At 43.0% G+C, this 26,099-nt stretch overlaps 1 protein-coding gene across 1 annotated transcript; it reads right to left on the bottom strand.

The window, feature by feature from the left end:
• On the bottom strand, positions 1–25,913 carry olfml2a (olfactomedin-like 2A; the record flags this gene model as incomplete). The annotated part of the gene is made up of 8 exons (XM_079222471.1): positions 1–1,291; positions 4,610–4,795; positions 5,928–6,218; positions 8,871–9,117; positions 9,766–9,942; positions 10,601–10,708; positions 14,451–14,714; positions 25,845–25,913. The coding sequence occupies 8 exons, from the start codon at positions 25,911–25,913 to the stop codon at positions 687–689; spliced, it is 1,947 nt and encodes a 648-aa protein (XP_079078597.1). The 3' UTR covers positions 1–686.
• Positions 25,914–26,099: the final 186 nt, after the last annotated feature.

Here is a 26,099-nt window from a genome sequence, read left to right as displayed (position 1 = left end):
TTAATGCTTCTCCATCACTGGTTCATTCATCAGTTCCTCATCTATCAGCTGACTTGAAGCGTCTATCACAATCATGCAGATTATAATGGCCGTGCCATTATGATGTCTATCACAATCATGCAGATTATAACGGCCGTTCCATTATAATCCGACACTTTACTTTATTAAAGACCAATTCCACCTGTAAGTGGCATGTCAAATCTTGCATTAGAGTAGGTAGTTAGTAGAACTTGGATTAGTTCTGACATGTTGATGTCTATTTCAATACATCACTCAGGTGCCCAAATGTACATTAACCAGTTATGTGTTAACATGATATGTCTATTTCAAATTATCCTTGTTTAGCTATCTATCTGACTGCTAGTTCGTCAGCCTGCTGACATGTCATAAATGAACATTAAAGGAAGTCTCTATGCCTTTCTAAGACCTGCCCGTTGAGCTTTACCTCAACCTGTGAGATTGTTTTCACGGTTCGTTGTCCATTCTATTGATATATTGTACAGTCACATCTCCGAGACATGTTGAATGTTTGGTACACTGTGAGGTCAGGTGTTTGAATAGTGTGCATTGGTAGTGGAAGGCTTGTACAGGTTCATCCTTTCTCCTGAGTCCAATATGGCTGCATCTTTCTATTTAAGTGCCACACTGGCAGGCCTACAGTGAGCTGCAGCAGAAACTAGCTGAGCTCACTGGTCAACAAAGTTTACCCGATAAGTGAGCTGATGGCCATTGTCCCAGGCATACAACACCTTCTCCTTGGGGTTGTAGTCGATCTGGGTGGTGTAGGAGTACTCATTGGTGAAGGGCAGGTGTGGGATGGCTTCAGTGTTGGTGTGGGTGTCATAAGCAAAGTTCACCTCGCCTTCCTTTTGATTGTATAAATTCACGGCGTACAAGACACCACAGATGATGAAGCAGTTTCCGTAAGAGTTCCGCTTGAGACCTGTCCTCCAGGTTGTTTCCTTTTTCAACGACAGGTCTCCGGGATCCAGTTTACTGATGACGATCACCTCTTGCTGGTTGTAGTCGTAGTCCATGGAAGGGTAGATCACCCACAGGCCACTTTCGTCCACTGCAAAGTCAATGTCCGAGTGGCCCCTCCATTTCCAGGGGGTGGTGTCCTCGTAAACCACGTCATGCAGCTGTGTCCAGGCCGCCACATATCGCATCCTCAGATCATACTTGATGATGTTCTTGGTGAAGGCTCTGTTGTAGTAGAACGCTCCATTATAAACCACATGGCCTGTGCCTATCCAGTTGTAAGGCAGTTTGAATAGGTTGCTCCATCGGCCTATGGAAAACAAGAATATTTCATTATCTTAATACTCAACTATTATCCCATTTACTTTTTGTTGAGGGAACCATGGCAAACTTCTGGGTTACAGCGCTCTATAGTTCCCTTTTCCCGCCTTCTGTGAAATTGTCATGTCACTTCCGGTACCTAGCTAGTTGAGTAGTCAGAATATATTCACATCAAAGTCAGTTTCATTGGCTTTATTTATGTGATTGTTATCTTAAGAACAGATGAAGACCCTTACTTGGAGAAATGACACGACTATGGTACTACATTAAAGAAGTCGCTTTGGGAAGATTGCCTGTGATTCAGTGGTTTGCATGCCTGTGGTTAGCATGCCTGTCTTTCAATCAGAGGATCAGTGGTTCAAGCCCCGGCTCTGCTAGTCCAAGTCCATGTGTCCTTGAGCAAGACACTTAACTCCTAATTGCTCCCTGTTGCTGTGTCTACGGTATATAGAGCAAACATGTAAGTCGCTTTGGATAAAAGCGTCAGCTAAATGTAATGTTTCCAGATTCATGTAAGCTAGCTTGCTAGCCGTATGTTAAATTGCTTGCGACATAGAGAAATATGTGCTTCGAATATATTTATTGAGCATTCACGTGTCTACAGTTTTACAGTTTTACAGTTTTATCAGCATTCATTTCAGACGTTTTAAAGAGTACTTTTTTTTAAACGTGTACTGTGAGGACCTGCTTCTCGCTAAGATTCAGGCCACAAAGTAGCAACTGGATGAGAATGGGAGTGAGAGAACGGGACATTTCTCTAAACCTCTGACGTTGTGAATCCCGTAACTGTTTACAATTAAGTTAATAATGATTGACCATTGTAAAGCAAGTTCAACTGACTGATAATGATTTAACTAGCACGGATCTCACTAACGTTAGCTAACAAGCTATTGAACTCCTCAACACTAGATACGAGTATTGCAGCCAAGCCATTACTTGGGGTTCCTGTCCAAACAATGGGAAGAGCACACATAGGTGCTTAGGTAGATACTTGAGGTTTACTGTCTGCAGACATTTCTTCAAGTGCTCCTCATCTTTGGATGCAGGTTGTAAAATTCCCCACAACACTCCATTCTCCTCACTTTATGGTCTTAACATTGTTGTTGTGATTGCTCCTTCCTCTTTATCATAATTTGATTATACTTGACATTGGATATTTTGTTGCTAGGTCCCTCTCAGCCAGAAGCGGAATGATGAATCAAATGCGATGGAGTCACTCTTATTGTCGTGGAAAATGAGGTGAATAGGTCTCTTAAAATCCTGTACTACTGCATTATGCTCATCCACACTTTTTTTTCATGCATGTAGTTTGCTATTTATGTAGGAAAGATAATGTTTCATTTTTAAATCCTGCTTGCAATGTCATCCTTTATGTCTAATACTATTGCACTGTGTTTATTGTTATGCACCAAGACACATTTCTTGCAACGTGCTTGGCAGTAAACCGTTTTCTGAATCTGATTGTGAAAGCTCTGACTGGTCGACAGTTTGTCACAGACATTGATGTGGACGACACAAGAATAATTTGAACAATTGAACAAATCGGAGATATGCGGTGCTGGAACCAAGCTATGACATAACAACTTACTTCAGACTTGACACTCTTAAGACTGGACTTGACACGTCACATATTGTTGTTTTGACCAGATAACATCCCATAACATAAGACACCCGAAGGTAAGCAATGCACAGCCAGACAATTATCAGACCCATGCATTGATAGAGCATGGTCCAATGACAATGTTTTTACAATACCAGCCTGTGCACACACTGGCTTCATGTGACAATGACACAGTTTGTTCAGAAGCTCACTCCTGAACAAACTGTGTAATGTTCTAATCACAACCTATCTGCTATCCTAACCTTCCAACCTCAGGAAGTCTGATTTAGATAATGATACTAAATGGAAAGCCCAGTGAAGGACAAAAAACAACGTGCAGTAGACCCCCTCCCAGCCCATCCCCACCCATAAGGCCAGCCCACACTCTTAATCCCTCTCCACTGTGCCCAGTTCAAAGGAAAGGCCAGAGCACATGTCAGGGAACAGCAGGCATCACCGCCACTCCAAATACCTAGTCATCCGCACACAGCTGTGAGCTCACCGCACTGCAGGACACCTCGTGTGTAAGTGCATTTAGAAAGCCCATTGTCTAAACACATCTAGATCAACAACCAAGTCCCACGAGGAGAGATCATCTTAAATCTCCTGGAGAGTGTAATCCAATTCCTCAGCTGATTTGGATGTGGGAGAAGTTGACTTTCCCACCCACTGGAGCCATGAAACAACGGAGACCTACATTCCAGAGATCTCATCAGACTCACAGAGCTCATTGGACTATCAGCAGGAATCAATGTCATCATGTTATTAAAGAAAACCCAGCTTCACATTATAACTCTAGTTATACTGTAGTTAGATCTGTGTGTTGAGTTAGATGATGAAAAAGATGTAAAAGTCGAGATGTAAAGACCATGAATGTAGTTGCTAGCCAAAACCACAAAATATTTGAATATTCAATATTACCGTACATTTAATAGGTATGTATATAGGTGTTAAACAACTTATATTGTTTAATCTATTATTATGGCATTTCAAAACTTAATTTCTCAGCCCTAAATCTTGGTACAAGCCAGAGCTATAGTTATGTCATGTCACTTTATTTTTATTAACACTCTAGCTAAGGACAGATATGGTTATGTTTGATTGGACAGCAAATGTCCCATTATTTAGTCATGGCCTACGGGTGTTGGGTGTTGTGTTGCTGAGGCGCTACGCAGCTACGTAGCTACATAGCTACGTAGCTACGTACATACTCTGCTCCTCCTCTGCTCCCGTAGTTTCATGCTGCAATGGATTAAAAAAAACATTTGGGTTGTGCAAAACCCTTCTTACTAATGCTTTATGCCGTGTCTCAAGCAGGATCCACCCAAAATAAATGAGCAACTGAAGACTCTATCTTATCAAGGCTATACAATCTCCCCAAGGTGTTTGAGTGGTGGCCCAAGAGGCAGCAGGACACGCTTTCTCCACTGTGATGTAACAATGCCCAGGAAGTGACCACAGCCCCAGTAGGATGTACTCTCCGGCCCTCTGGGGGTACCTGCCGATAGCAACAAGGCGCTTGATTGGTTAGAGCGCCGTAACCCCTTTACACACGGTTTGTAACCTCTGATCGTCCTTTGAGTGAAAAGGCAAAGGGCCAAAAGCAGAAATATATATAGTATATATTACAGCAGACTTGAACCTGGCTGTAATAACCACAGACTGAAAAGGTTTAGGGCGCAGAATCAAAATCTATTTTAAGCACACCTTGCTTGAAGTTGTCCAGGTTGCGGAACTCCACCAAGTTGTTGCCATAATAATAGTTGGTGACATAGATTTTGGAGTCTTTAGCCAGCGGGTCCTTCATCCAGGCGCCCTCGTTGCGCCCATAACTGTGCTGCTTCTCTGGCTGGTCAATGGATGCCAGAGTCCCTTCACAGTTTAGGATCTTCCCTGGAAGAAACAAGCAGAACATTCAACATGTACACATGGGAGAGAATAACCTGCATTACCATGGGTTTAAATTGATTTCACACGAGTGAATTGGCAGGCTTTTTGCTTGTAAATTGTCCTCTGTCACTGCAGTAACAGCCTGCAACACAATACTAATCTTCGACTACATCCACACTACTACGTTTTCATTTTAATACGCATATCTTTTTCTACGTTTACCCAGAGTTTTCAAACTAACACGGTAGTTTGAAAACAAACTCTGGGGTTGCATTGTAGTAGTGTGGACAAGCAGAAACGAGGACCTTCATAAGAGAAAACAAACATCGTCAACCTTGATTAGCGATCGACTACCAGTGGTTCATTGTTCATTGATGGAAAGCAGATCACAGACGTTGTTGACCTTGTTGTTTACACTAGCAGCTGTTGTGCAGTTAAATTCAGCATTTCATAATTCTACTATCGCCGACATGAGGATGCAAGCTAGTATCATATTATTGACGAGCGGCGTGTCCAGCGGTGTTATCAGCCCTACGGAGCGGACGTCTGGAGTCACGGTTTGCCGCTTTGAGGAGATCGATGGACTTTCCTTTTTCGCATCAATGCTTTTTTTGTTCTGAAGTTCCCCGTAAAACTGTAACTGAAACAAAGAAATCCTAAATGCTCTCAATTACGACAAGGACTTCTAGCCATCCGGCAGAGCTTCAAGTGTGAGAACAGACAACACAAAACGAGAGAGAGATGTGTGTCGACCTAATTCCTTGATCGATAATCGAGTAAAACTTTGATTTGAAAGTGTTGATTTCACATTGAGTAAATTGATGTGAGTGTGAGAGAGATAGAGCAAACCCTGCAGCCTTGTAAATACATTTGAAAAAGAACACTTTTTACACAGAATTAGTCTGTCTTGAGTGCATGTGTGGGAAATACAAAGGACTCTTTGTATTTCAAGAGTACAATACTAGTATTTTCTGTAAATAAGCAACCAATCTACTTCTTGTTTACAGTGTACGTGAATAGTCAGCTGATATCCGTTTACAGGCCTGTGTTCAAAACGGTACCGGACGGAAAACCTTTCCTGAAAACCTTTTAGAGTGGATGGAGCCTTCATCACAGAGGAGCATTTAGCGCCTACCTGCTCTGTGGAGAATGGGCCGACTGTTGTTGTTGGAGTTGTCCAGTACCAGCACAATGGTGGGAGCTGGTCTATCGGGTGCGCTCCGTGTGGTGGTGGGTGTGGTGGTGGTGCTAGTCGTGGAGGCTCTAGTGGCGGTAGTGGTGGTTGTAGTAGTTGTCGTAGTGGGAACAGCAGTGGTGGCACTGGGTTCAGCCACGCTGGCCTCCATGGTTTCCAGAACCATTTCAGCTCCTCCATCCTCTGACTGGTTTTCCGTGATGTGATGGACTGTGTACGTTCTGGCATGGTCTTGGGGGAGGAGGGGATATATAGAGATGAAATATAAGATTATACAACTTTTGATTTCATTCAAAATACTCCAGATGGCTTTTGTCAGATTTCCTACTAAATTTGAGCAAAGCTAAAAACTACATAAACCTGCATTAGAAGAAATAAACTGTATGCATATAACAAGCAGAAACTTGATAGTCCCAAACTATAGCGTCATAGTTTGAAGCTCAGGGCCATTGACCAACGCTGACATGTTGTGAGTGAAAATGATGTGATGTGATGCCTGAAGCTGGAAAGTGATAGGGAGTAATACTAGACAAGATACTTCTTGTTCCTGTTAGCTGATGGCTACATTGGTCAGTATGATCTAGTAGTGTATGGGGGAATTGTTTCCACATTGTCTTTCAGCTGTCTTTTAAAACAGTTTTTTTACAGCATGGCTCCTCAGCAGCAGGAGGCATATTACAGTCTGCTGTGTGCACGACACAGAGGACACTAACTTCCTTCCTCTTCCCTGAGCGTCTTCCTCCTCTCTCTTTCCTAACCTGGACTATTCTACTGTCTATTAGCCATAACCGGTGTATTGAAAGGGAATACTGAGGCCTCATTCTGCTTAATAGATATGGGAGTAAGATGCTTTGGAACGTTCTTACAGCTGCAACCTAAAATGATTGCATTATATCGAAGGCCTTCAAGTATGTTTGAAATTGCGTTTAAAAAACAGTTATATTGAAAAGATGTTCAAAACTGGGTCAAACTTGTCAAAACTTGTTTTATTTTGAAGATGTTGATTACATATTCAAAATTAGACCACATTTCACTGGGTTGTGCAACTCTGGATGTGGTTTCCTCGTTAGGGTCTAAATTCTAAAACAACAACATTTAATTGTTAGCAAATGTAGAAGATAAAAAATGTCACTAAATGTGAACGTTAAATCTTGAACCTTTACGCGTCTTTCCAATGGAACAATGCTCAGTGGGGTTAATCACACTGAAGCCGTTAGTGTCCCTGGTGCTGTTGCCACGGTTGCAGATGATTGGGATAAAACACAGTACAAATGGTTCTTTGTTTTTTGTTTCTGGGTTTTACAAAAAAAAACCAGCAGACTTATTCAAATACAATCGTAGCAGAGGGAAGGTCTGCTCTCCGTATGGTGTTCAGACGCTGATGTCCTGCTGCCATACAGATGTGAATAGATTACAGCAGTTCATCTCACTGAGACGCGTGCACATTATTCTAAGACCTTTTACAATTAACAAGAGCCTTTAAGTCTTTTAATAAAAATGTAGGCGTTTTGAATTGTAAGTGTAAGTCAATGTAACACTCATTGCCAAACCGAACTGAAAGAACAAATCTGTTAAATGCTAACGGCTCCGTGTGGAGACGACTTGACAGGACCGATCAGATCATGGTTAAGGGACATGCCATCCATCTGTAAGGGGATGGGATGCACATTATACTACTTTTGTTACTTTTAGACCAACCGATGACCCTTTAACATGTTGCTACCATGAAGAAGACATTTAAGTAGTTTTTAAAGGACCATGCTAGTTTCTTTCACACTGTAGTTCAAATGTTTAATCCTCTGTTCTTAACATTACTGCTAACAGTTTTCCAAATGATCCTCATTGGCTACAAAGTCTCAATCTTACATTCATGGTTAGTGATCAAAGGTTTAGAATATAAAACCAGTGTCGGCAGGATAAGTGAGTGTTTAGCATTTTCCTCACTGAACTCCAACTCAGCTTCTCAGTGGCCATTAGTAAAGAACTGGTTCCACTGGGCAACTCCCAGTTCAATGTGTGCCACTACATTGGAAGAGAGGCATTTCAGGAAAAAGCATTAAGGTGTATCAACCTTGCCCGGATGAATACAAGCTCCTGCATCCTGCTCTTTGCCAGATTATGGAAATGCAGCCGACTGGTTACAGCGATTGGACACAGAGGTGCAGACAGGTGGCAGAACATCCGGGCTGACAGCTGTATGTGCGTGTGCCCTAACAAACGCACATACCTATTCACTCAACTAGACTTAAAGAGGATTGGAAGGAGTGAGGAAATGTTTTCTCTGCATTGGTGAGGGTCCCCACTCATTGTTGTGAGGAATGGAGCTGAGGCATGCCAAGGACATGGCAGCGCTCCATTGAGGCAGCATTCCATCAGCTCCATCTAATTTGTCAATAAAATATTTAGATTTCCTGCCTGCTTGAATGTGCACCAGCAGTCCAATCCTGCGCTGACAACATCAGCTTTGCTTAAAACAACAGTGAAGTACATCTTGTATTGAGGGGATCATGTTTGCCACGCATCAATGGATCCCCTGTTTTATTGTACGTATCACATTTGCAACACAATTGGAGCCTTATCTTACTCTTGTGTAAAACAACATTGGAAAGAAAGCTTTATATTGTTCTCAATCAAAATAGAGCTAATAAAGATCTACACTCTGGCTCAGCCTGCTGGTCCTGATCCAGCAAAGTGTCATGTGGGGTTAGGTTAGATTGCTGAAGTTTGGATCATTTTCAACACCCACAGTGGATCGCTCACAGATGATCGCACACAGATGGGAGTGCAAACTCAGCTAAAGTACGAGCACAATGTTTGCTTTAGCTCAGCGTGCGTGGCGCTCTGTGAACACACCACTAGAGTATACAGAGTGAACACGCTCACCTCCTCTGTGCTCATCCTCGTCGGTCTTGGCAGCCTTGTAGTATGTGATGCCCCTCACCACGCCGGGCTGGTGGCCGACCACCTTGGCTTTGGCTGTGGGGTCAGGCTTGGCCGGCTTCCCGGGTTTATTCACCTCCTTCTTGGGCTTTACGACCTTTTCTTTCGGCGGTTTGGGCGAAAGTTTGGCAGCAGGGGTCTTTTTGTTGGGTACTTTTACAGTCTCTTTTGTTTTCTCACCATTGGTGGCCTGTAAACATCGCACACGTAATATTGGCATTACAAGTAGTGCTAATAATGCTGCCAGAATTATTATTACTAGTAATGCTGCGGATAATATTACTACTGGACCAAATGCATCTCTGCTGCAGCTGTACAAACAAAAACTGTTCTCACTCTAAACTCATCAAATACCGACACAGTGAGCCCCAATGTAGTGTCTGCAAATGGACACTACATGGAAACCCAATTTCAACATTAATAGTCAGAACCAAGTCGTTTTGTTGCAGAAGTAAGCCTAAACACTTAATTTGGATGTGTCAAAGCATTGTTTTGACACATCCAAAAGTGACAATAGAGGGGAACCTAGAGAGTCATAGTTGGTTTATATATATATATTCATATATGTTTGGTATACAACGTTGGTATTTGACAAGTTTAAAGTGAGAACGTGTTGGAAGCAACCAACCAAGTCCGAACTGTTGGAGATTGCGCTACTGTGTTGCAACTGTGATCTCTCAGTACGACCCTTTTGATTCTGAACAGTTCGAGGTTGTCAGAAAGCTCAAAAGTGTCTAAATGATCCTTTTCATGCAAAAGATATTACTGGCAAAATATTCTTGCATAATGCTACAAGCTAAGACATACAACTGTAGGACCGGTGGTTCAAGACCCCCACCTGTGCTTTGTTCTCAGAGGAGTCCTTCTGGAGCAGCTGCAAGCTGAGGCTGGAGATCTCCTTCTTGATGCTCATCATAACGTTGGAGTAGTTCTCATATCTCTTGAACTGGTTGGTGAGGCTCATCATGCTGTCTCGAACAAACTCATTATCTCGCGTAAGGTTCGTCTTGATTGTCTGCAAGACAAAGTCATTACTTCCAGCAATCATGATTAATTAAATAAACAAACACCTTTCAATCACATGTCTCCCAACAACCCTTTGATTATAATCAAGGATCCACCGATACTGACTCAAATCTTTAGATCGCGTATCAGTGATGACAGGGCGCATCTATTTAATTAAGTCAATTGTGTATTTACTATAAACATTACATACAAGTTGTTGTTATTATTTTACTGATAAATAACAATTGGATACATTCATATCTATGTATTTACCTTCCGCTTTGTTTCACAAAGTTAATAAAGTAACGTTATCTGATCAGTATATCAGGTATCGGTATTGATTAGGATAAAATAAGATAAGATAATCCTTTATTAGTCCCGCAGTGGGGAAATTGCAGGATTACAGGAGCAGTGCACACAAGAGACACATAGTAAATACAAAAATAAGTAATATAAATAAACAGTAAAACAGCAATAAGAACAGTAAAGAAAAATACTGTAGCAATATTAAATATACAGACGGAATAAAAAAGTACTTAAAGTACTTTATATTGCACCAGATGAATGAATTAAAGTGAGAGTGATTAAAGTGGTATGACCCGGTCGGATCGGTGCCTCCATAGTTATAGTGGTGTGAGGAAGTGCATGGTGTGAGGGTGATGACCTACCTCTTCCAGGTTGTTCATTTGAGACATCACTTTGTTGATGTAGGAGTGGACCTTCATTAGATCCATGCTGTAAAGGGTTCCCTCCAGGAGGTCCACCATGGATTGGAGCTGGTCATTCATGCCATAAAGAGAAAAGAAGGAGTTACTCACCATCTCCTGAACACAAGCCTGGCAGCTTTATGTGCCTCGTTTAAAGTGCCCTCCAAAAACATTTCTCTGATTACCACTATTGACATCCACGCTGACTGCTCTCAGTCTGGGGTTCATTCAGAGTCCGTCTTAATGATTTTAGACCTTTAATTTTCACTGTAATAATTTCCTTCAGAAATGTGGCTTAGCCTGAACTTTAAATTTGAGTCAGACATCTGGAACTGAATTGTGTTTCATGTGGTACTAGCGTGCTTCTCCCACCTGTGAAAAATGAAAGTGTGCTTTAGGTTTGTGCTGAGGCGCTCATGAAAGATGTTCGATGACATACAACGTACAGCAGGTCACACATAGGTGAAGAATGACCTTCTGAAGGGACCTTTCCTTTCAGTGAGTGCTTTTCTTTGAGTTCTATTTTAAAAGCACCCTGAGTAAAACACTCAGAGTACAGCTTATTTTATTATGGTATGTGTTAGCGTACATTCTATATGCATTTAAAGTCTCTCATCTTAACATAGATTATTATATTATTATATATGGAGGTATGAAAGTACGTTTCATGTGGCTTGATTTGGTGACTGCAAGATTGCGGGGCTGGAGGCATTAATCATTTTCATAATCGAATAATTTGTTGATCAATAAAAGGTCAGAATACACAATTTCTGATCACAATTGTCTTCCAATTGCTTGTAATGTCCAACCAACTAAATACAAGAGATTTACTTCACGGTCATATAAGACAAAGAACACCTTGAGTAGTTTGAACCAACAAATGTTTGTCATTAAATCGTATCAAACTATCGATCAATTATGAAAAACCATCGCAAATTTATCTGTGGGGTTTATTTGTGGGGAATTAGCATAAGCGTTGGCTCTATGTGTGTATGCTACATTAATGCTCCTTGTTAGCATTAATGTAGCATAGACATTAGCATTAACAGGGCTCTCAAGTGTCACGCATTTCGGTCTTAAGTCCCGCCCTCCCGCCACACATCATATTTCTCACGCTGAAAAAAAACTCTAGGCTATTTAATGTGCCGCAGCGCGCAAACATGACCTGGTCGCTGCCCTCACCATGGAGGAATCAAGCACGTCTCCCCGAATCCCCTGCCAATCAATAAAAAGAAATGGGCTACACGAATAGCCAATCAGAAAAACGTATCTGTTGTATCTGGGTGAAATGTAATCCAGTAACCAATGAAAATAAAGCTAATAATAATAATATGGGTGGGAGGGGGGCTGGTCTGTGGGCATACGAAGGCGCTGCCGAGGGGGGGGGATATGTCACTCTTACCTGTCTTAAAAACTTGAGAGCCCTGCATTAATGTAGCATACCAACGTAGAGCCAACACTTATGAGCATACGTGTTGTCTCTACGTGTGTATGCTACATTAATGCTCCTCGTTAGCATTAATGTTACGCTACATTAATGCTAATGAGGAGCATGAATGTAGCATACACGTTAGCATGAATGTAGCATACACGTTAGCATTAATGTAGCATACACACGTTGAGCCAACACTTAAGTGCCCACAGATGAATTTGCAATGTTTTCTCATAATTGATAATTGGTTTTGTGCCTTTGCACACAGTTCTTTTGTTGATTTTAAATTGATTGCTAAGTTCCAAAACCATCAGTCAAGTGTCAGCCCATCTTTCGGAGGGATGTGCTACACAAAGTATGTATTTATATTAACTGTGGCAACGGCGGTGCAAACACTGTCCAGGTGCCAAACATTAGAAACCATGGAGAAAATGGCAGTGGAGATTGTGCCGAAGGCCTTAGCCGGCAAAAAAGAGATGTCCATGTCTGATAAAGTTAGGCAGATTCACAAAGACAAGAATAACTTGGTCAGGTTCACCGAGCATTTTAAGCACAAAGGATGCACCGGTCTGGCATTTGAATTGCCGGATATGAGCCTGGAAACATTTATGATTAAGAGCCATTATTGCAGCATGACATGAGAGTAATCATACAACAGATGCTGGTAGCGTTCAACGCCCTCGGGAGCACAGCTTTGACACACAAACACACACTCAACATGATGCTGGTAAATCATAAGTTACATCACTTCAAGAGAAAACTGATTATTTTGGGTTTGGCCAGTCCGACTTTCTCAATGTTGCCTGGCACCTATATTCAGGCACCTATATTCAGGCCCCTATATTCAGGCCCCTATATTCAGGCCCCTGAGGTCCTCTTGGCCTTACGACCGGATGGGACCGTAGATATGTGGTCCTTCGGCGGCATTTTGGCCTACATGTACCTGGGCCGGCACCTGCATCCAATTTACTGCCAATGTGAGGTCATGAGAGTCCTTGTGCAGCTGCATGGTCAGCCGATGATCACATGCTGGACTCTGGGATGACGACCATGGATTTTTTTCAGCAAACGCAAACACTTCCATAATCCTTCATGAACTCACGAACTGAATACGAGCTCAAAACCGGCACCAGAGCCGAACACTATGATGGCTCGCTGACCTGGCAGAGGAACACCCACAAGTGAAGGATGTCGCTCACACTTTGGCCTTTTTCTGCCTCCGCAAACGGATGTAGGGCACCGTTTCATCAAAATGCAACAATCTAGTCACTCTAACAACAAGTTATGTGCCTTCAATGCATTCATCTGTTAAAGTAAAGTCCCCAGTAACACATTGAGTTTAAGTGGAGAAGATCGTCCACTTCTATTTGGGATGATTCACCTTCAACTGGTAAAGAAACCATCGCTGGCACTAAAGATTGGGGCTGTGGCTAAGTGGTTAGCATGCTTGTCTTTCAATCAGAGGGTTGGTGGTTCAAGCCCCGGCTCTGCCAGTTCATGCTGTTGTGTCCTTGAGTAAGACACTTAACCCCTTGCTCCCCGTTGCTGTGTCTACGGTGTATAGAGAGCAAACATGTAAGTCGCTTTGGATAAAAGCATCAGCTAAATGTAATGTAAAGATGAACCACAGATGATAGAACTGCTGCTGGCACTAGAGATGAAGTCAAAACTCGGAAGAAGTACATCAAGAGGGCCTGACAATTCTTCTCCAGGGTGTTCACGTTTGTAAGTTGCTGCAGAGGTCATGTTATTGAGTGAAGACATGTCATGTGGTGCAGCACGGTTTAGAAACCTGCCTTGCTGTGTGGAGTTGACATGACTCTCTCTGTGTTTCCTCCCACAGTCGGTTAGTTAACTAACAGCTTTAACGTGAACACACTGCAGAAGATCATTAAGAAATGTAAATTAAATAAAAATGTCATAAAAAATCCTGACAATACTGAATGGAATTATTTAGTTCCTATCATTAAATATGATACATATTTTGGGATGCAGTAATAGCCTATTTTGCATAAATAATTAAAATAAATAATTTTGCCTATTTCCACGACTGCAATGGATTATAATAGTGGAGACTTTCATCTTTATTTGAATGGATAGAATAACAATATGGCATAAACTGTTTAGGAATTAAAGCCATTTTTACACAGTCCCCCACATTTTAGATAGTGGATACAGGAAGTGGTGGACTGTTTGCAAAGCATAATTTCCATCACACATTTTTTTTGCATTGATTTATAAAAAACGTGGTTTCGAATGTAGTGAAAGTAACAAACAGACTATGCAAATTCATATAGGATGTGTCATTTCTGTACAAACAGCTGATGCATCGCAATCCTTTGAAAGATGCTCTGATCACATGGATCTTCGTCTCCTCACCTTCAGGAGCTCGGGGGCCTGTTTCTTCAGCTTCTCCATCTTCCACTCGTTCTCACAGGGGTTGAGGGAGGAGGGCGGAGCCGTGCACGAGCACTTGCAGTCGGACCCGGAGCTGACCGTCTCCACCGTGTAGAAGTCCTCCACGCGGACGCTGCCGCTCCGCAGGCGCAGGCAGGCGTCCTTGCTCAGAGGGCGCATGATGCACTTACAGCGGCAGTCTGAGCCCTCCGACGTCATCCGGACCGGCTCAGTCTCCCCAAAGATCTGGAAGACAGTAAGTGAATCGTCACACTTACAAATCCAAAGAAAAAATGGATTTTGAGCCTCTTTTTCTGTGTTGTCACGATAATCTTCTTTCATTTAACTCATAAGAAACTCATAAGAAACTCTTGGAAGTGAGAAAGAATGTAACACATCAAACTTGGATATCAATGACCGGGGTTGCATTGTATATTGAGCCAAACCCATAAATGCTCATCTATTCCTTTAGTCTAACCCCTGTTGGACTTTCATGGAATATAAATAAAAACAATTATGAAAGGCAAACAATAGAAAGGGAAGGAAAGTGATCCTGAAAAATAGGCACACACCCTTAGTTTGAATGTTAATGTTGACCACTTGAACACTTTTGAACTTGGACACTTTAATCACTCACCTGGTGCAATATCCAACATGTTTAAGTACTTTTATATTTAGTCTGTATATATATATATATATATATATATATATATATATATATATATATATATCTATATATATATGTATATATATAGATATATATATATATATATATATATACATATATATATATATATGTATATATATGTATATATATATCTGTATATATATATATATATATATATATATACAGATATATATATACATATATATATATATATAATATTCTTATTTACTGTTTATTGTTCTCTATTACTGTTTATTTATATTACTTGATTTTTTAAATCTTTTATTCACCTGTGTGCAATGCTGCTGTAATTCTGTAATTTCCCCACTGCGGGACTAATAAAGGATTATTTTATCTTATTTAATCTTATCTTGTGACTCAGCTGAAAGCCTCAGACACAAGCATAACTCATAAGAATGCAAGCTAACATATAGTGGAGACAGCTCTCATACAAACAGTTAACTAACTTTATTTACTGCATATGTGACCATGTTCATAATGTATATGTTCAGGTGGTGGTGAGTTAGCAGAGTGATGCATGCTGGGAACTCTGTCCACAACAATCCATCTCCCCTGATCTCACAAAGGAACGTGATTTGCCGGCTAGATTTGTCTCCGACTTGATCCCGACTTGCTCTGACGTCATGCACATGTGGTCAACGTTATTCTCACGAGATCAAGGCAGCCGTCGATTTAAGAGCCAGGCGCAGCAGTTGCTCTCCACAGACTGCGTGGCCCAGTGCATGATGGGAAACGCAGAGAGCTGATTGGCTCTTAGATCTGACAGCAAACAACACGTGTTGTAGAAAATCCTTATTAAGGCAGGAGGTAGCACTCACAGTATGAAGAACATAAGAACATTTAGTTAACATTTATCTTTATCTTTTAACTTTTACAATAGTACAATGTGATCTCATGGGAAGGTGTAAAAATAAGCATGCTACTTTAAAGGACATTCCACGAGTTGTGATGCGTGTTATTTGTTGTCTCGCATGTCATTTCATGCCACTGGGTTCTTGAGAAACTGTAGCAGTTCGGCTTAGGCAACACAACCACTTAGGGTTAGGAAATATTGAATGCTTTGGCTTAAAATGTGTACAAAAACTACATTAAATCCTTGTGTAAACAACATTAGAACTTGAATCAGGTCAGCAAGACATGTGACCTGATTCAAGTTCTAAGCCCCACAGGATACGAGCGTCGCTCATTATTCTGCGTCACCCTCTCTGAGCGTATCCTGAGCGGATTGGTTTTCACTGCAGTCAGTAGAGACTAAACACTAAGAACATGAGCAGAGTGGCCTGTTATTCATACACCATGTAGCTACGGCCAGTGCTACTCAGTCTGGAAGCCGGTCTTCTGCGGCTCTGAGCTCTAAACTCTGGACTCATAGTCAGGACATCTCGGCCTCGACTGCATCATTTCTGAATGATATTTAAAATTTAAAAACTGTTCAGTCATTCAAAACTCTAGATGTGAAATGATGAATTCTGAGGTATCCCTGTATAGATGAAGGACAAAATAATAATACATGACAGGGAATATTATGTACATATGCAGCACTTTACTGTGCATGAGACAGAACCAAATGGTGAAGTAAGAACTATTGCTTTGGGATTCAGTCACGTTTGTTATTTAACGGCTTTCTGTCGTTACAATTCTAATAATCAGGGTTCAGACACATTCTGACCAGTAGATTTCATGACTTTAAAGCAAATTTCCAAGACTTTTAAATTTGGTTTAAAGTCATAGAAAAGTCCATGACAAACATTTAGTGAAATCTGGGTGTAAACAGTAAAAAGTGAGTAAATGTAGTATTTAAACTAACAATGAGAACACAAAGCATACAGTAAACCTTAAATGACTCAAATGAATGAGACAATAGTTTGATTAAAAGAATAAACATTTATATAGATGCCTGTATGTATGCCTGCTTATATTTTGAGTCTTTCTTTTAAAAGCATATTTATTATCTCAAACTCAGAGTAAATGAACACATGAACACATGAATATAACACATTTACATGACTTTTACTAAACCTTTGGGATTTTATATTTTTCAAGGACCTTTCCAGGCCTGGAAATAACCATTTTAAAACTCCATGACTTTTCCAGGTTTTCCATGCCCGTCAGAACCCTGCATAGTCTAGGAAGTCTGTTAGCAGGGCAGCAGCATGAAGGTAAGGCGGGGGCTCATTAGTGAAAGAATGCAGGCCGAGGGGGGGGGGGGGGCTTTCCCTCCAGTACTGCAGACATACTGGGAGGGGGTCTGAAGTGGGGAAGGACTCCAGTGTGCAGAGCCGGGCACATCTTGACCCATGTCAAGCGAAAAGGCAGCAGGTTGACAAATCCTCCAGCCACATGAAAACAGAGTGGATTAGCAGATTAAACTTCTTCAGCAGAGGCTCTTCCTACGGCCCTGCTGAGCGGCATTGTTCAACCCCAGCCGACGCCCGACTGCTGCATAGCAACCTCAGCTTATACCTTGCTTTAAGTTGGAGAAGTCAGAGAAATCCCAGCCAGATTTACTTTGTTACTTCACGTTTTGTCTCGTCAAGAAGGACTAAATCATGACTTGGCATCTTACTGCATCTTATCATGGAATATTTGAATCATTCTGCCAATGGGAGCAGCTGCCTCCTCCTCCTGTCAACTCACATGTGCTGGTTTGACTAACTGACCGTCCAGCATCTCCTGCCAAGCTTACCTGCCAGCATGAGAACAGGCAACACAATAAAGAGTGCTAATAATTAAGAGCACAGGATATTTAATGCATGCTTACAGCTTTGAGTCTGTGGCTTTGACCTCTCAAGTGCAGTCAAGTTCCAGGTCAAAAAGAACAGGACTCAAACATGAACTTGTGTCTGCACAATGGGAAGAAAGTAGCTCTATTAGATCAGCCGCTGCAGCTTTTAACAGCTAACTCTCCCTGACAGTGAGGAAGTGAGACCCCTATTGTGCTCAGGATCGCTAAAAACACAAGATTGTTTCACAATGGCTGCTGCATTAGTGCGTCAGTTAAAGTCACGGGCCCTCAGGCAACATTCTGCTATTCTTATTCTTCGTACAGGGGATTCATACTATTCACGTCAGATTCAGAAAACTCTCCTAACATCAGATATCTGTGTAAATAACCAGCGTGAACATGATGAATGCAGAATATTCTACATGTCCCAATAACAGCATCTAAGTGTAAACTATTAAATTGTGTACGGGCTTTTATTGTGAAGGGGAAAACGGAAGAGAAGAGAGAAGGTTTTTGTCGGAGTGAAGAGGGAGACAAGAATAAAGTGGTTACCGTCTTATGCCAACTAACGGGCCATCGTGTTGTTATTATTATTGCACAGCGAAGGCACAAGATAAACCCTCGGCTACACTGGTGGCAGCGGTGGGATTGTCTTGCGCCTAAGAAAACCATCGGAAGAAAATCAAGAGTCGTGTAGAAGGTAGTTCGCCGAAGTGAGCTAGTTAGCTAACGTTAGCCACTGCTAACAGGCGGGAAGACAGCGCAAATGTCATCACGTTAGTTTTTACGGAAAGAGAAGAGAAAAAAAAGAAAGACAAAAACCTTCCCTCTTCTCCTTCCGTGTTCCCCTTCACAATAAAAGCCCGTACACAACGTAATAGCTTACATAAGGCTCTAGAAGATCCTGCTTCAGAGCTCCATAAGGAAAGTCTGTCAGTGTGAACAGCGTCAGCTAAAGACATGAATGCTGAGAATAACAGAGGCTCCAGCAAGCCACTAAGAATGAATGTGTTCATATGAGGATGCATGAGCTCAGCGCTTCAGTAGCACTGCACTGCAGCCTTTCATGAAAACAAGGACTTCCTCCCCTTTGAGTGCTGAGCCAGCTGGTAGTCACTGGGACAACTGTATATAAAAGGCAAGTGGTGCAGGTATCCTGTTGCAACCCAAGCGCTGTTATGTAACCCGTCTACCCTTCCAGCTTGTGATTTTAAAGGATGGACTATCCCTTTAAAATCCACATCATCTCCTGTCAAGGGTACTCAGGAACAAAACCGGGGTCCACATTCCAGTCCAAAGAGTCTGCCGGATTTGTAATCTAATTAGCCGCGCTCATGATAAACATCTTACTGTGCCACTGTAAAGATTAACTCGGGTTCTATCGGAGCCGTCAGTCTGGAGATGAACCATGAGGTCGGGGCTCAGACCATAAACAGCAACACGGGCATTAGCACAGGGATGCTAATTAGCTGAGCACAAAGGGTATCGAGCGCTCGCTGCTTCTGCGGGTCCACATCTACATTCCTGCTGCGTCTGTTTGTGTCTCCCCACACATCGGCCTTCCAGTCTTCAGCACATCATCACACATAAACGACAAAAAGACTCAAACACATCGACCTTAATGAAGTTCCCGCTCTACTAAATGAACTAATGGATCGCTTGTGTGAAAGTTCCTGTCTAGCCACTATAAGATGACAGACCTCTGGAAAACGTAAACAGGATCTACTTCTTTATTTCCCAACAACAGAGTCATCAGTCTGCTTCCAGGGTGTAAATCCTCTGAGAACAGATCCAAATGAGATCCACATGCGGTATACATAACAACCCACTGACAGGCACGAGGAGACGCTAATTATTAATGTGTGTCTGGGGAGCTCAACGACAAGTGTAATGATCGATGTTCAATGTTTTCTCAAGATGATTTGTGACAGCAGATGTTAACAGCTGCAGAGTTATCAATGCTCAGAAAGATGCTCTCCAATGAATCCCCTTCTGGGGCACAGCGCCAACGGTTGATTCATATGAGGAAGATGTTCATCGTAGACACAGAATGCTATCCTTGAACCTTTTGTTACTTTGAATTTGTTTCTGAGTGATGGGACTCCGTTACAAGAAAACATGAGAACACTGTATTTTTTTCCACTGCGGCTACAGTGCATTATCCCATAAGCAGCCATGTATTCCACACTTTAAGATAGTCGGCTCTCCTAGAGGTCCTGGTGGAGAAGCTGCCATCACCAACTGCTCTTAAGATGACTTTCATCGTTTCTGGGATTTGGTCTCAGGAAAGAACAGAATCTACACACACTCCAGAGGGCTGACATGTTTGTGCCAAATAATTGGTTATTGCATTTTCTTCAATTCTACAATTGCATAATTTGATTTAAACTACAATAATCCTGCTGTTTAAGAACACGTCGTAAATCTGACGCAGACTTTTCTTGGGACCTTTCTAGAGAACCAGCTGAAGAAAGAAAGAAGATATTGGTGAATGGTGCATGTTCTGATATTTGAATGTTCTGCAGATTATGTTCAGTGCCAATGTTTTACAAATTCTCAACTTCTACAACACAATGCAGTCTGGCAACACAGAAACAGCACTGACTCTAAATGACTCATCACTATGTTGTGGTTTTATGAAGGGGCATTTTTTGAAGGCAAGAAATCCAACAAGAGGATTTTCCAAAACCAGGGACAGAATGTAGTTATTTATTAGAAGATGAACGTTAATCGCGGGTCAGTTATGGGAGCAATGGGATGCTAGCTCCAGATGCACCACACCACCTCCTGCTGCATGCAGATCACACTGATTGCTGGAAGAGCTCGTAAATTGTACTGTGCAGAAAGAATATGGGTGGGACCTCCAGCATGACCCCAGCAAGGCCTGATAAGAAAGACATGGTGATCCACCACCACACAAATATCAGAGTTATCTTTGATCAGGACCTGTCCTTTAACTCCCACGTAAAACAAATCTCAAAGACTGCCTTTTTTCACCTACATAACATTTCAATAATCAGGCACATCTTGTCTCAAAGCGATGCAGAAAAACTGATTCACACATTTGTTACTTCTAGACTTGATTACTGTAACTCCTTATTATCAGGCTGCTCCGGTAAGTCCCTTGTTGATCCAGAATGCTGCAGCTCGTGTACTAACGAGGACTAGGCAGAGAGATCACATTACTACACATTATATGAATAATTTCTGTCATATTCATGTAATGTGCTGTAACTCTGTTACGTTGGTCATTCTGGTCACATGACATCTCTTCTTCTGTCCATCCTGATAGAGGATCCTCCTCTGTTGCTCTCCTGAAGGGTTCTTCCTTTTTTCTCCACTTAAAGGTTTTTGAGAGTTTCTCCTGATCTGATGTGAGGTCCCGGGACAGAGGATGTCTATGTGTACAGACTGCAAAGCTCTGAGGGGAGTTTGTGATTTGTGATTTTGGGCGATACAAAATAAATGTAATTGAATATGTTGTTTGTTTTTCATCTTTAGCTGTTTAGCTGTTTTGGGGATCGAAGAGAACTTCTTTTCCGCATGAGTTGCTCACTGGTTGTGCATAAAAGGGTATTTGAGGGATTAAGTCATGCATGACATTCATTCACTCATCCACAGGACAGAAGGGTCTGCGAAAGGTTAAGGTCCCCAGGGAGATGGTGCCTGAGAGACTTCACAAAGACTACACAAGAAGCAGAACATACACTGCAGATAAGAGACTAACGTCTCTGTGATCATAAATCCTGCTCTCAAGGATTACGGGATGTGCATAGAGAGAACAGCATGTGAAACCATGGAAGCTGGAGAAAAAGAAAGGCCAGTTTCAGAACATGTGGAGCGTCACATAAAGATAGCTCATGAGCTAATAACTCTGGCACATCTGCAGAGAGATGGAAACTGAAATGAAAAGGTTCATCCATATGTTAGGTTTCTACTAGAACATGTTCACATGCTTTATGTTCAAAGAACCCTTTGTTTCTCCTTCTGTCTGTCTGAATATACCTGTCTCACCTCCTGCCTCCTTTTAGCTTTCTCCCAAAAAACCCAGTCAGCTGTGATCCGGTCCTCCTCTTACAACTACACAGAGTTAAGCGGCGCTACAGTTGCAGCTGTACAGTTGTGACATCACAATCTTGTTTAAAGACGCAGTTTGTGCATCTCTCTCTTGATTGAGCGTCTCAATACTTCCCCAGTAATTCATTTAAGGCCGATGCTATTAGCATCCAGGTGTCGGAAGCCAACAACACAATTTGCAACCAAATGGAATAGCCAACGCTGCTATTTACACCAGGGTGTGTCTAGCATGGCAAAGACGAGCTATGTGCTATGCTGTTTACAGCCGGATCCTGTGTGTGTGTGTGTGTGTGTGTGTGTGTGTGTGTGTGTGTGTGTGTGTGTGTGTGTGTGTGTGTGTGTGTGTGTGTGTGTGTGCACCGTGCTGTCGGCTAAACTAACCAACTACATTAGATGTGTTGCTACCCAAACTGAGACCGAAAACTGAAAATAATAATAGGACAAAATGTAAAAATAATAAGTAAGTAATCATTGCACTAAATGTTCTCAAACACCAGTCTAGCTAACTATTGCTTAATGAAGTAGCATATTCTACTTGGCTGGGTGTAAACAGCCCAGTAGCTGACTTGTGCCTCACAGTCTCCGTTCATTTTAATGTGCACAACCCTTGGTAATTATATAAATACATTAATAAATGAGTAATGAAAACTAGGCCGTGTTGTAATAAGATTGTTGGACCAGTGAATAGAATATTTTACACTGATTTCATTTGAATTGTTGCTCAGCACGCTCATTGTGGTTTTGGTATCCATGCATATTGATTTAATGGTGGAACTTTGAATTAGTTAACAGCCTGGAATACAACATCCTTATTGACCATTTGGAGCCTCAGCCAAGCAGCGCTGGACCTGTGCAGAGCCCCTCGTGAGGCGCGTGGTGGGCGTTGACACCCGGGTCGTGGGCCCAGAGTGGATGAGGGTTTAGTCTCTCTCACTTCCAACAAGCAAACACAGTGACTCGACTCTCTGCAGACTGATCATGTTGACTCTTCAACGTGGCAGTCATCTGCAGGCCCTCCCAGCACCTGTAGGGGCCTGCAGCATGGAACCCGTCTCTGCTGCTGTGGGCTGTTTCATTTAGGCCGACTGAGCATCCCCAGTGTGCCGTTTCCTCCTCTCCAGCCCCCAGTTGACCCTGCAGCGATTGTCCTCGGCTTGTTTACAGGCAGAACACGGAGCAGGTGCACACACTGCTTCCCACGCCACCCTCTGGCGCCCTCCAGGCCCTCTTGTAAGCGGGCTTTGTCTCACATTAATATCAGTGGAGCTGTGCCACTGCTGCACGATGGGGAATGGTGTTGAGAGGAGAAATATGTAGGCATGTAAAGCAAAAGCAAACAATGGATTGATTATGAAACCTTCAGTCTTCAGAGATACATCTGATACAGCCTAAAATACTGGACCAGGTATCGTGAGTATGAGTCTGTACACTGACCTGGAACCACATGAGGATTGTGTTTATCAGGTTATCGACGCTACACAGGAGCAACAACATGTCACGTCCTGCCCGATCGGTACGAGCATGTGCAACTCTCCACAGAGACGAGGAAGAACTCATGAGCTGCTTCCAGCATCAGCGGCAGAAAAGCGATCACTTGGCAGAAAGCGATGATTGAACTCTCCGTGTGTGCAGCACCGATCAGCCAGGCGCGAGCAGGGAATGGAACGTTAGCGGTAGCTAGCAACAGGTCAGCAAGTTGACCATATTTTACAGTGAAAGAATCTCTCCAGTAAAACGTCAATGTGTTTTTAACGTACTGGTATCAGATCAGTGATACTGGAGGATGTGCATGTTCAGGTATCTGAAGCGAAACCGCTCTAAGAGACATGCAACCAGGTGCCTGGATAGAGGCTGGACGCTGGACGCTGAGCGCTGGATGCTGAGTGCTGGACGCTGAGCGCTGGATGCTGAGTGCTGGACGCTGGTGCTGGACGCTGAGCGCTGGACGCTGGTGCTGGACGCTGGTGCTGGGCGCTGGACGCTAGGCACTGGATGCTGGATGCTGGACGCTGGTGCTGGGCGCTGGACGCTAAGCACTGGATGCTGGATGCTGGACGCTGGTGCTGGACGCTGAGCGCTAGATGCTGAGCGCTGGGCGCTGGACGCTGAGCGCTGGATGCTGGTGCTGGGCACTGGATACTAAGCACTGGATGCTGAGCGCTGGACGCTGGGCGCTGGACGCTGGGCGCTGGACGCTGGATGCTGGTGCTGGGCACTGGATACTAAGCACTGGATGCTGAACGCTGGTGCTGGTGCTGGTGCTGGTGCTGGGCTTTTGGTTTCAGGTTATCCACCAGATGTTGAAACCTGGCTGCAGGGATTCGCCCCATTCAGACACAGAGTCAGTGAGGTCCAACACCGGATCACATCTGGCTCACAATCCGGTTCTTAATCCTCTCTGTAAGGAGCCGTGTGCTTAGAGCATCGTCACGTTGAAACTGCAGAGGGACAAACTGTTGCCCACAGTCTGAGGAACAGGGTTGTCTCAATGATCGCTGTACGCATTCAGGAGTCCTTCACTGGCCTCCACGGAACCAGACACTACAAATACTTCACTAACTCTACCACGTGCTGCTTCTGACTGTTGTAGTACTGCTGCTACTCCTACTATGAATACAACTATTCCTATCACTACTACTGTGGGGGTTTACTCTGCACTCACTGATCTGAGATCTGTCCTCTGATGGTCTCCAGAGCAGACGCTTGTTTAGTCACACGCCATACTAGGTATACATGTAGCCTCTGGTCCTGTATGTGTGCTGTACATGCATGGTATCTTCTGGCAGTGTGTGTGTGTGTGTGTGTGTGTGTGTGTGTGTGTAGAGTGGGATTAGGCCGAGGGAGAGTGAGGGGTTACTGCAGTCCAGCAGCTGTACAAACAAGGGCAGCCACATATTACTGTTACCCCACCGGGTGCCATCTCTCCCACACACAGCGGAGGTATCATCACACACACACACACACACACACACACACACACACACACACACACACACACACACACACACACACACACTGCCAGAAGATAAGATAACATGCACATGTACAGCACATTACAGGACCAGAGGCTACATAGTATGGCGTGTGACTAAACAACCGTCTGCTCTGGAGACCATCAGAGGACAGATCCCAGATCAGTGCAGAGTAAACTATTGTATTGAATTGGATCACCTCCAATATGAAAATATAACACATAGCTCGAACCATCTGCCGGCTTTAGACATAAACTTTAACGGTTTGGTTTTGGGGAAATGTTGATCAAGTCCCTTATTTGGACGAGGCACCATGACACGAGAGAGGTGAGTGGGATCCTGTGAGAGACTCAGAGATGGACTGTTTCCCTTCAGAGATTCAATTCAGTTTATTTTGTATATTATTACTTTTTTTTAATTATTTTTTTATATAGTATATATGTATAGCCCAAAATAGCCCAAAATCACAAATACAAATTTGCCTCAGAGGGCTTTACAGGCTGTAACATAACATCCTGTCCCGGGACCTCACATCGGATCAGGAACAACTCCCCAATAAAGATAGTAAAAACTCTTTCACAGGGAAAAAAGGAAGAACCCTTCAGGAGAGCAACAGAGGAGGAAACCTCTCCCCGGATGGACAGAAGCAATAGATGGCATGTGGCCAGAATGAATAACGTAACAGAGTTACAGCCCAATACATGAATATGACATTATTATAATATTAACTTATTCATATAATGAGTAGTAGGCATGGTCCATGATCCAGATAACCACGATCCATGTCAGCATTATTACACTGTGATGAAAGTTCCCCAACAGATTGAACTGTTCCCCTTCAGTGACTCTGAACAGCTGTTGTTGACATGCACTGGGCCCCTGACGCTACATGAAACACTCTTCTCAGGTCCTACCTTGCTCAGTGAAGACGCGTCCTCGCACAGCAGCAGCAGGCAGGCCAACAGGTTGCTGTACCTCCACATTCTCTCTCCTGAGTCTGCGCGTAAAGTTCAGAAATCCGCTCCCTGCGCTCAGTCCATGAGGTGAAGGTGCGCTTATTTCATCTTCATGTCGCTCTCGCAGGAGGATGATACGGAATGTGTCCGCCCGGCCGCCGTCTGTCTGGACTCTGGATGGATGTCCGCGCGCGCTGCTGCTCCGCGCGCTCC

The sequence above is a fragment of the Taurulus bubalis genome (assembly GCF_910589615.1).
Source record: "Taurulus bubalis genome assembly, chromosome: 8".
Taxonomy (NCBI): Eukaryota; Metazoa; Chordata; class Actinopteri; order Perciformes; family Cottidae; genus Taurulus; species Taurulus bubalis.
Note: the sequence above shows the minus strand (reverse complement) of the source record. Positions and strands in the feature narration are given on the sequence as shown.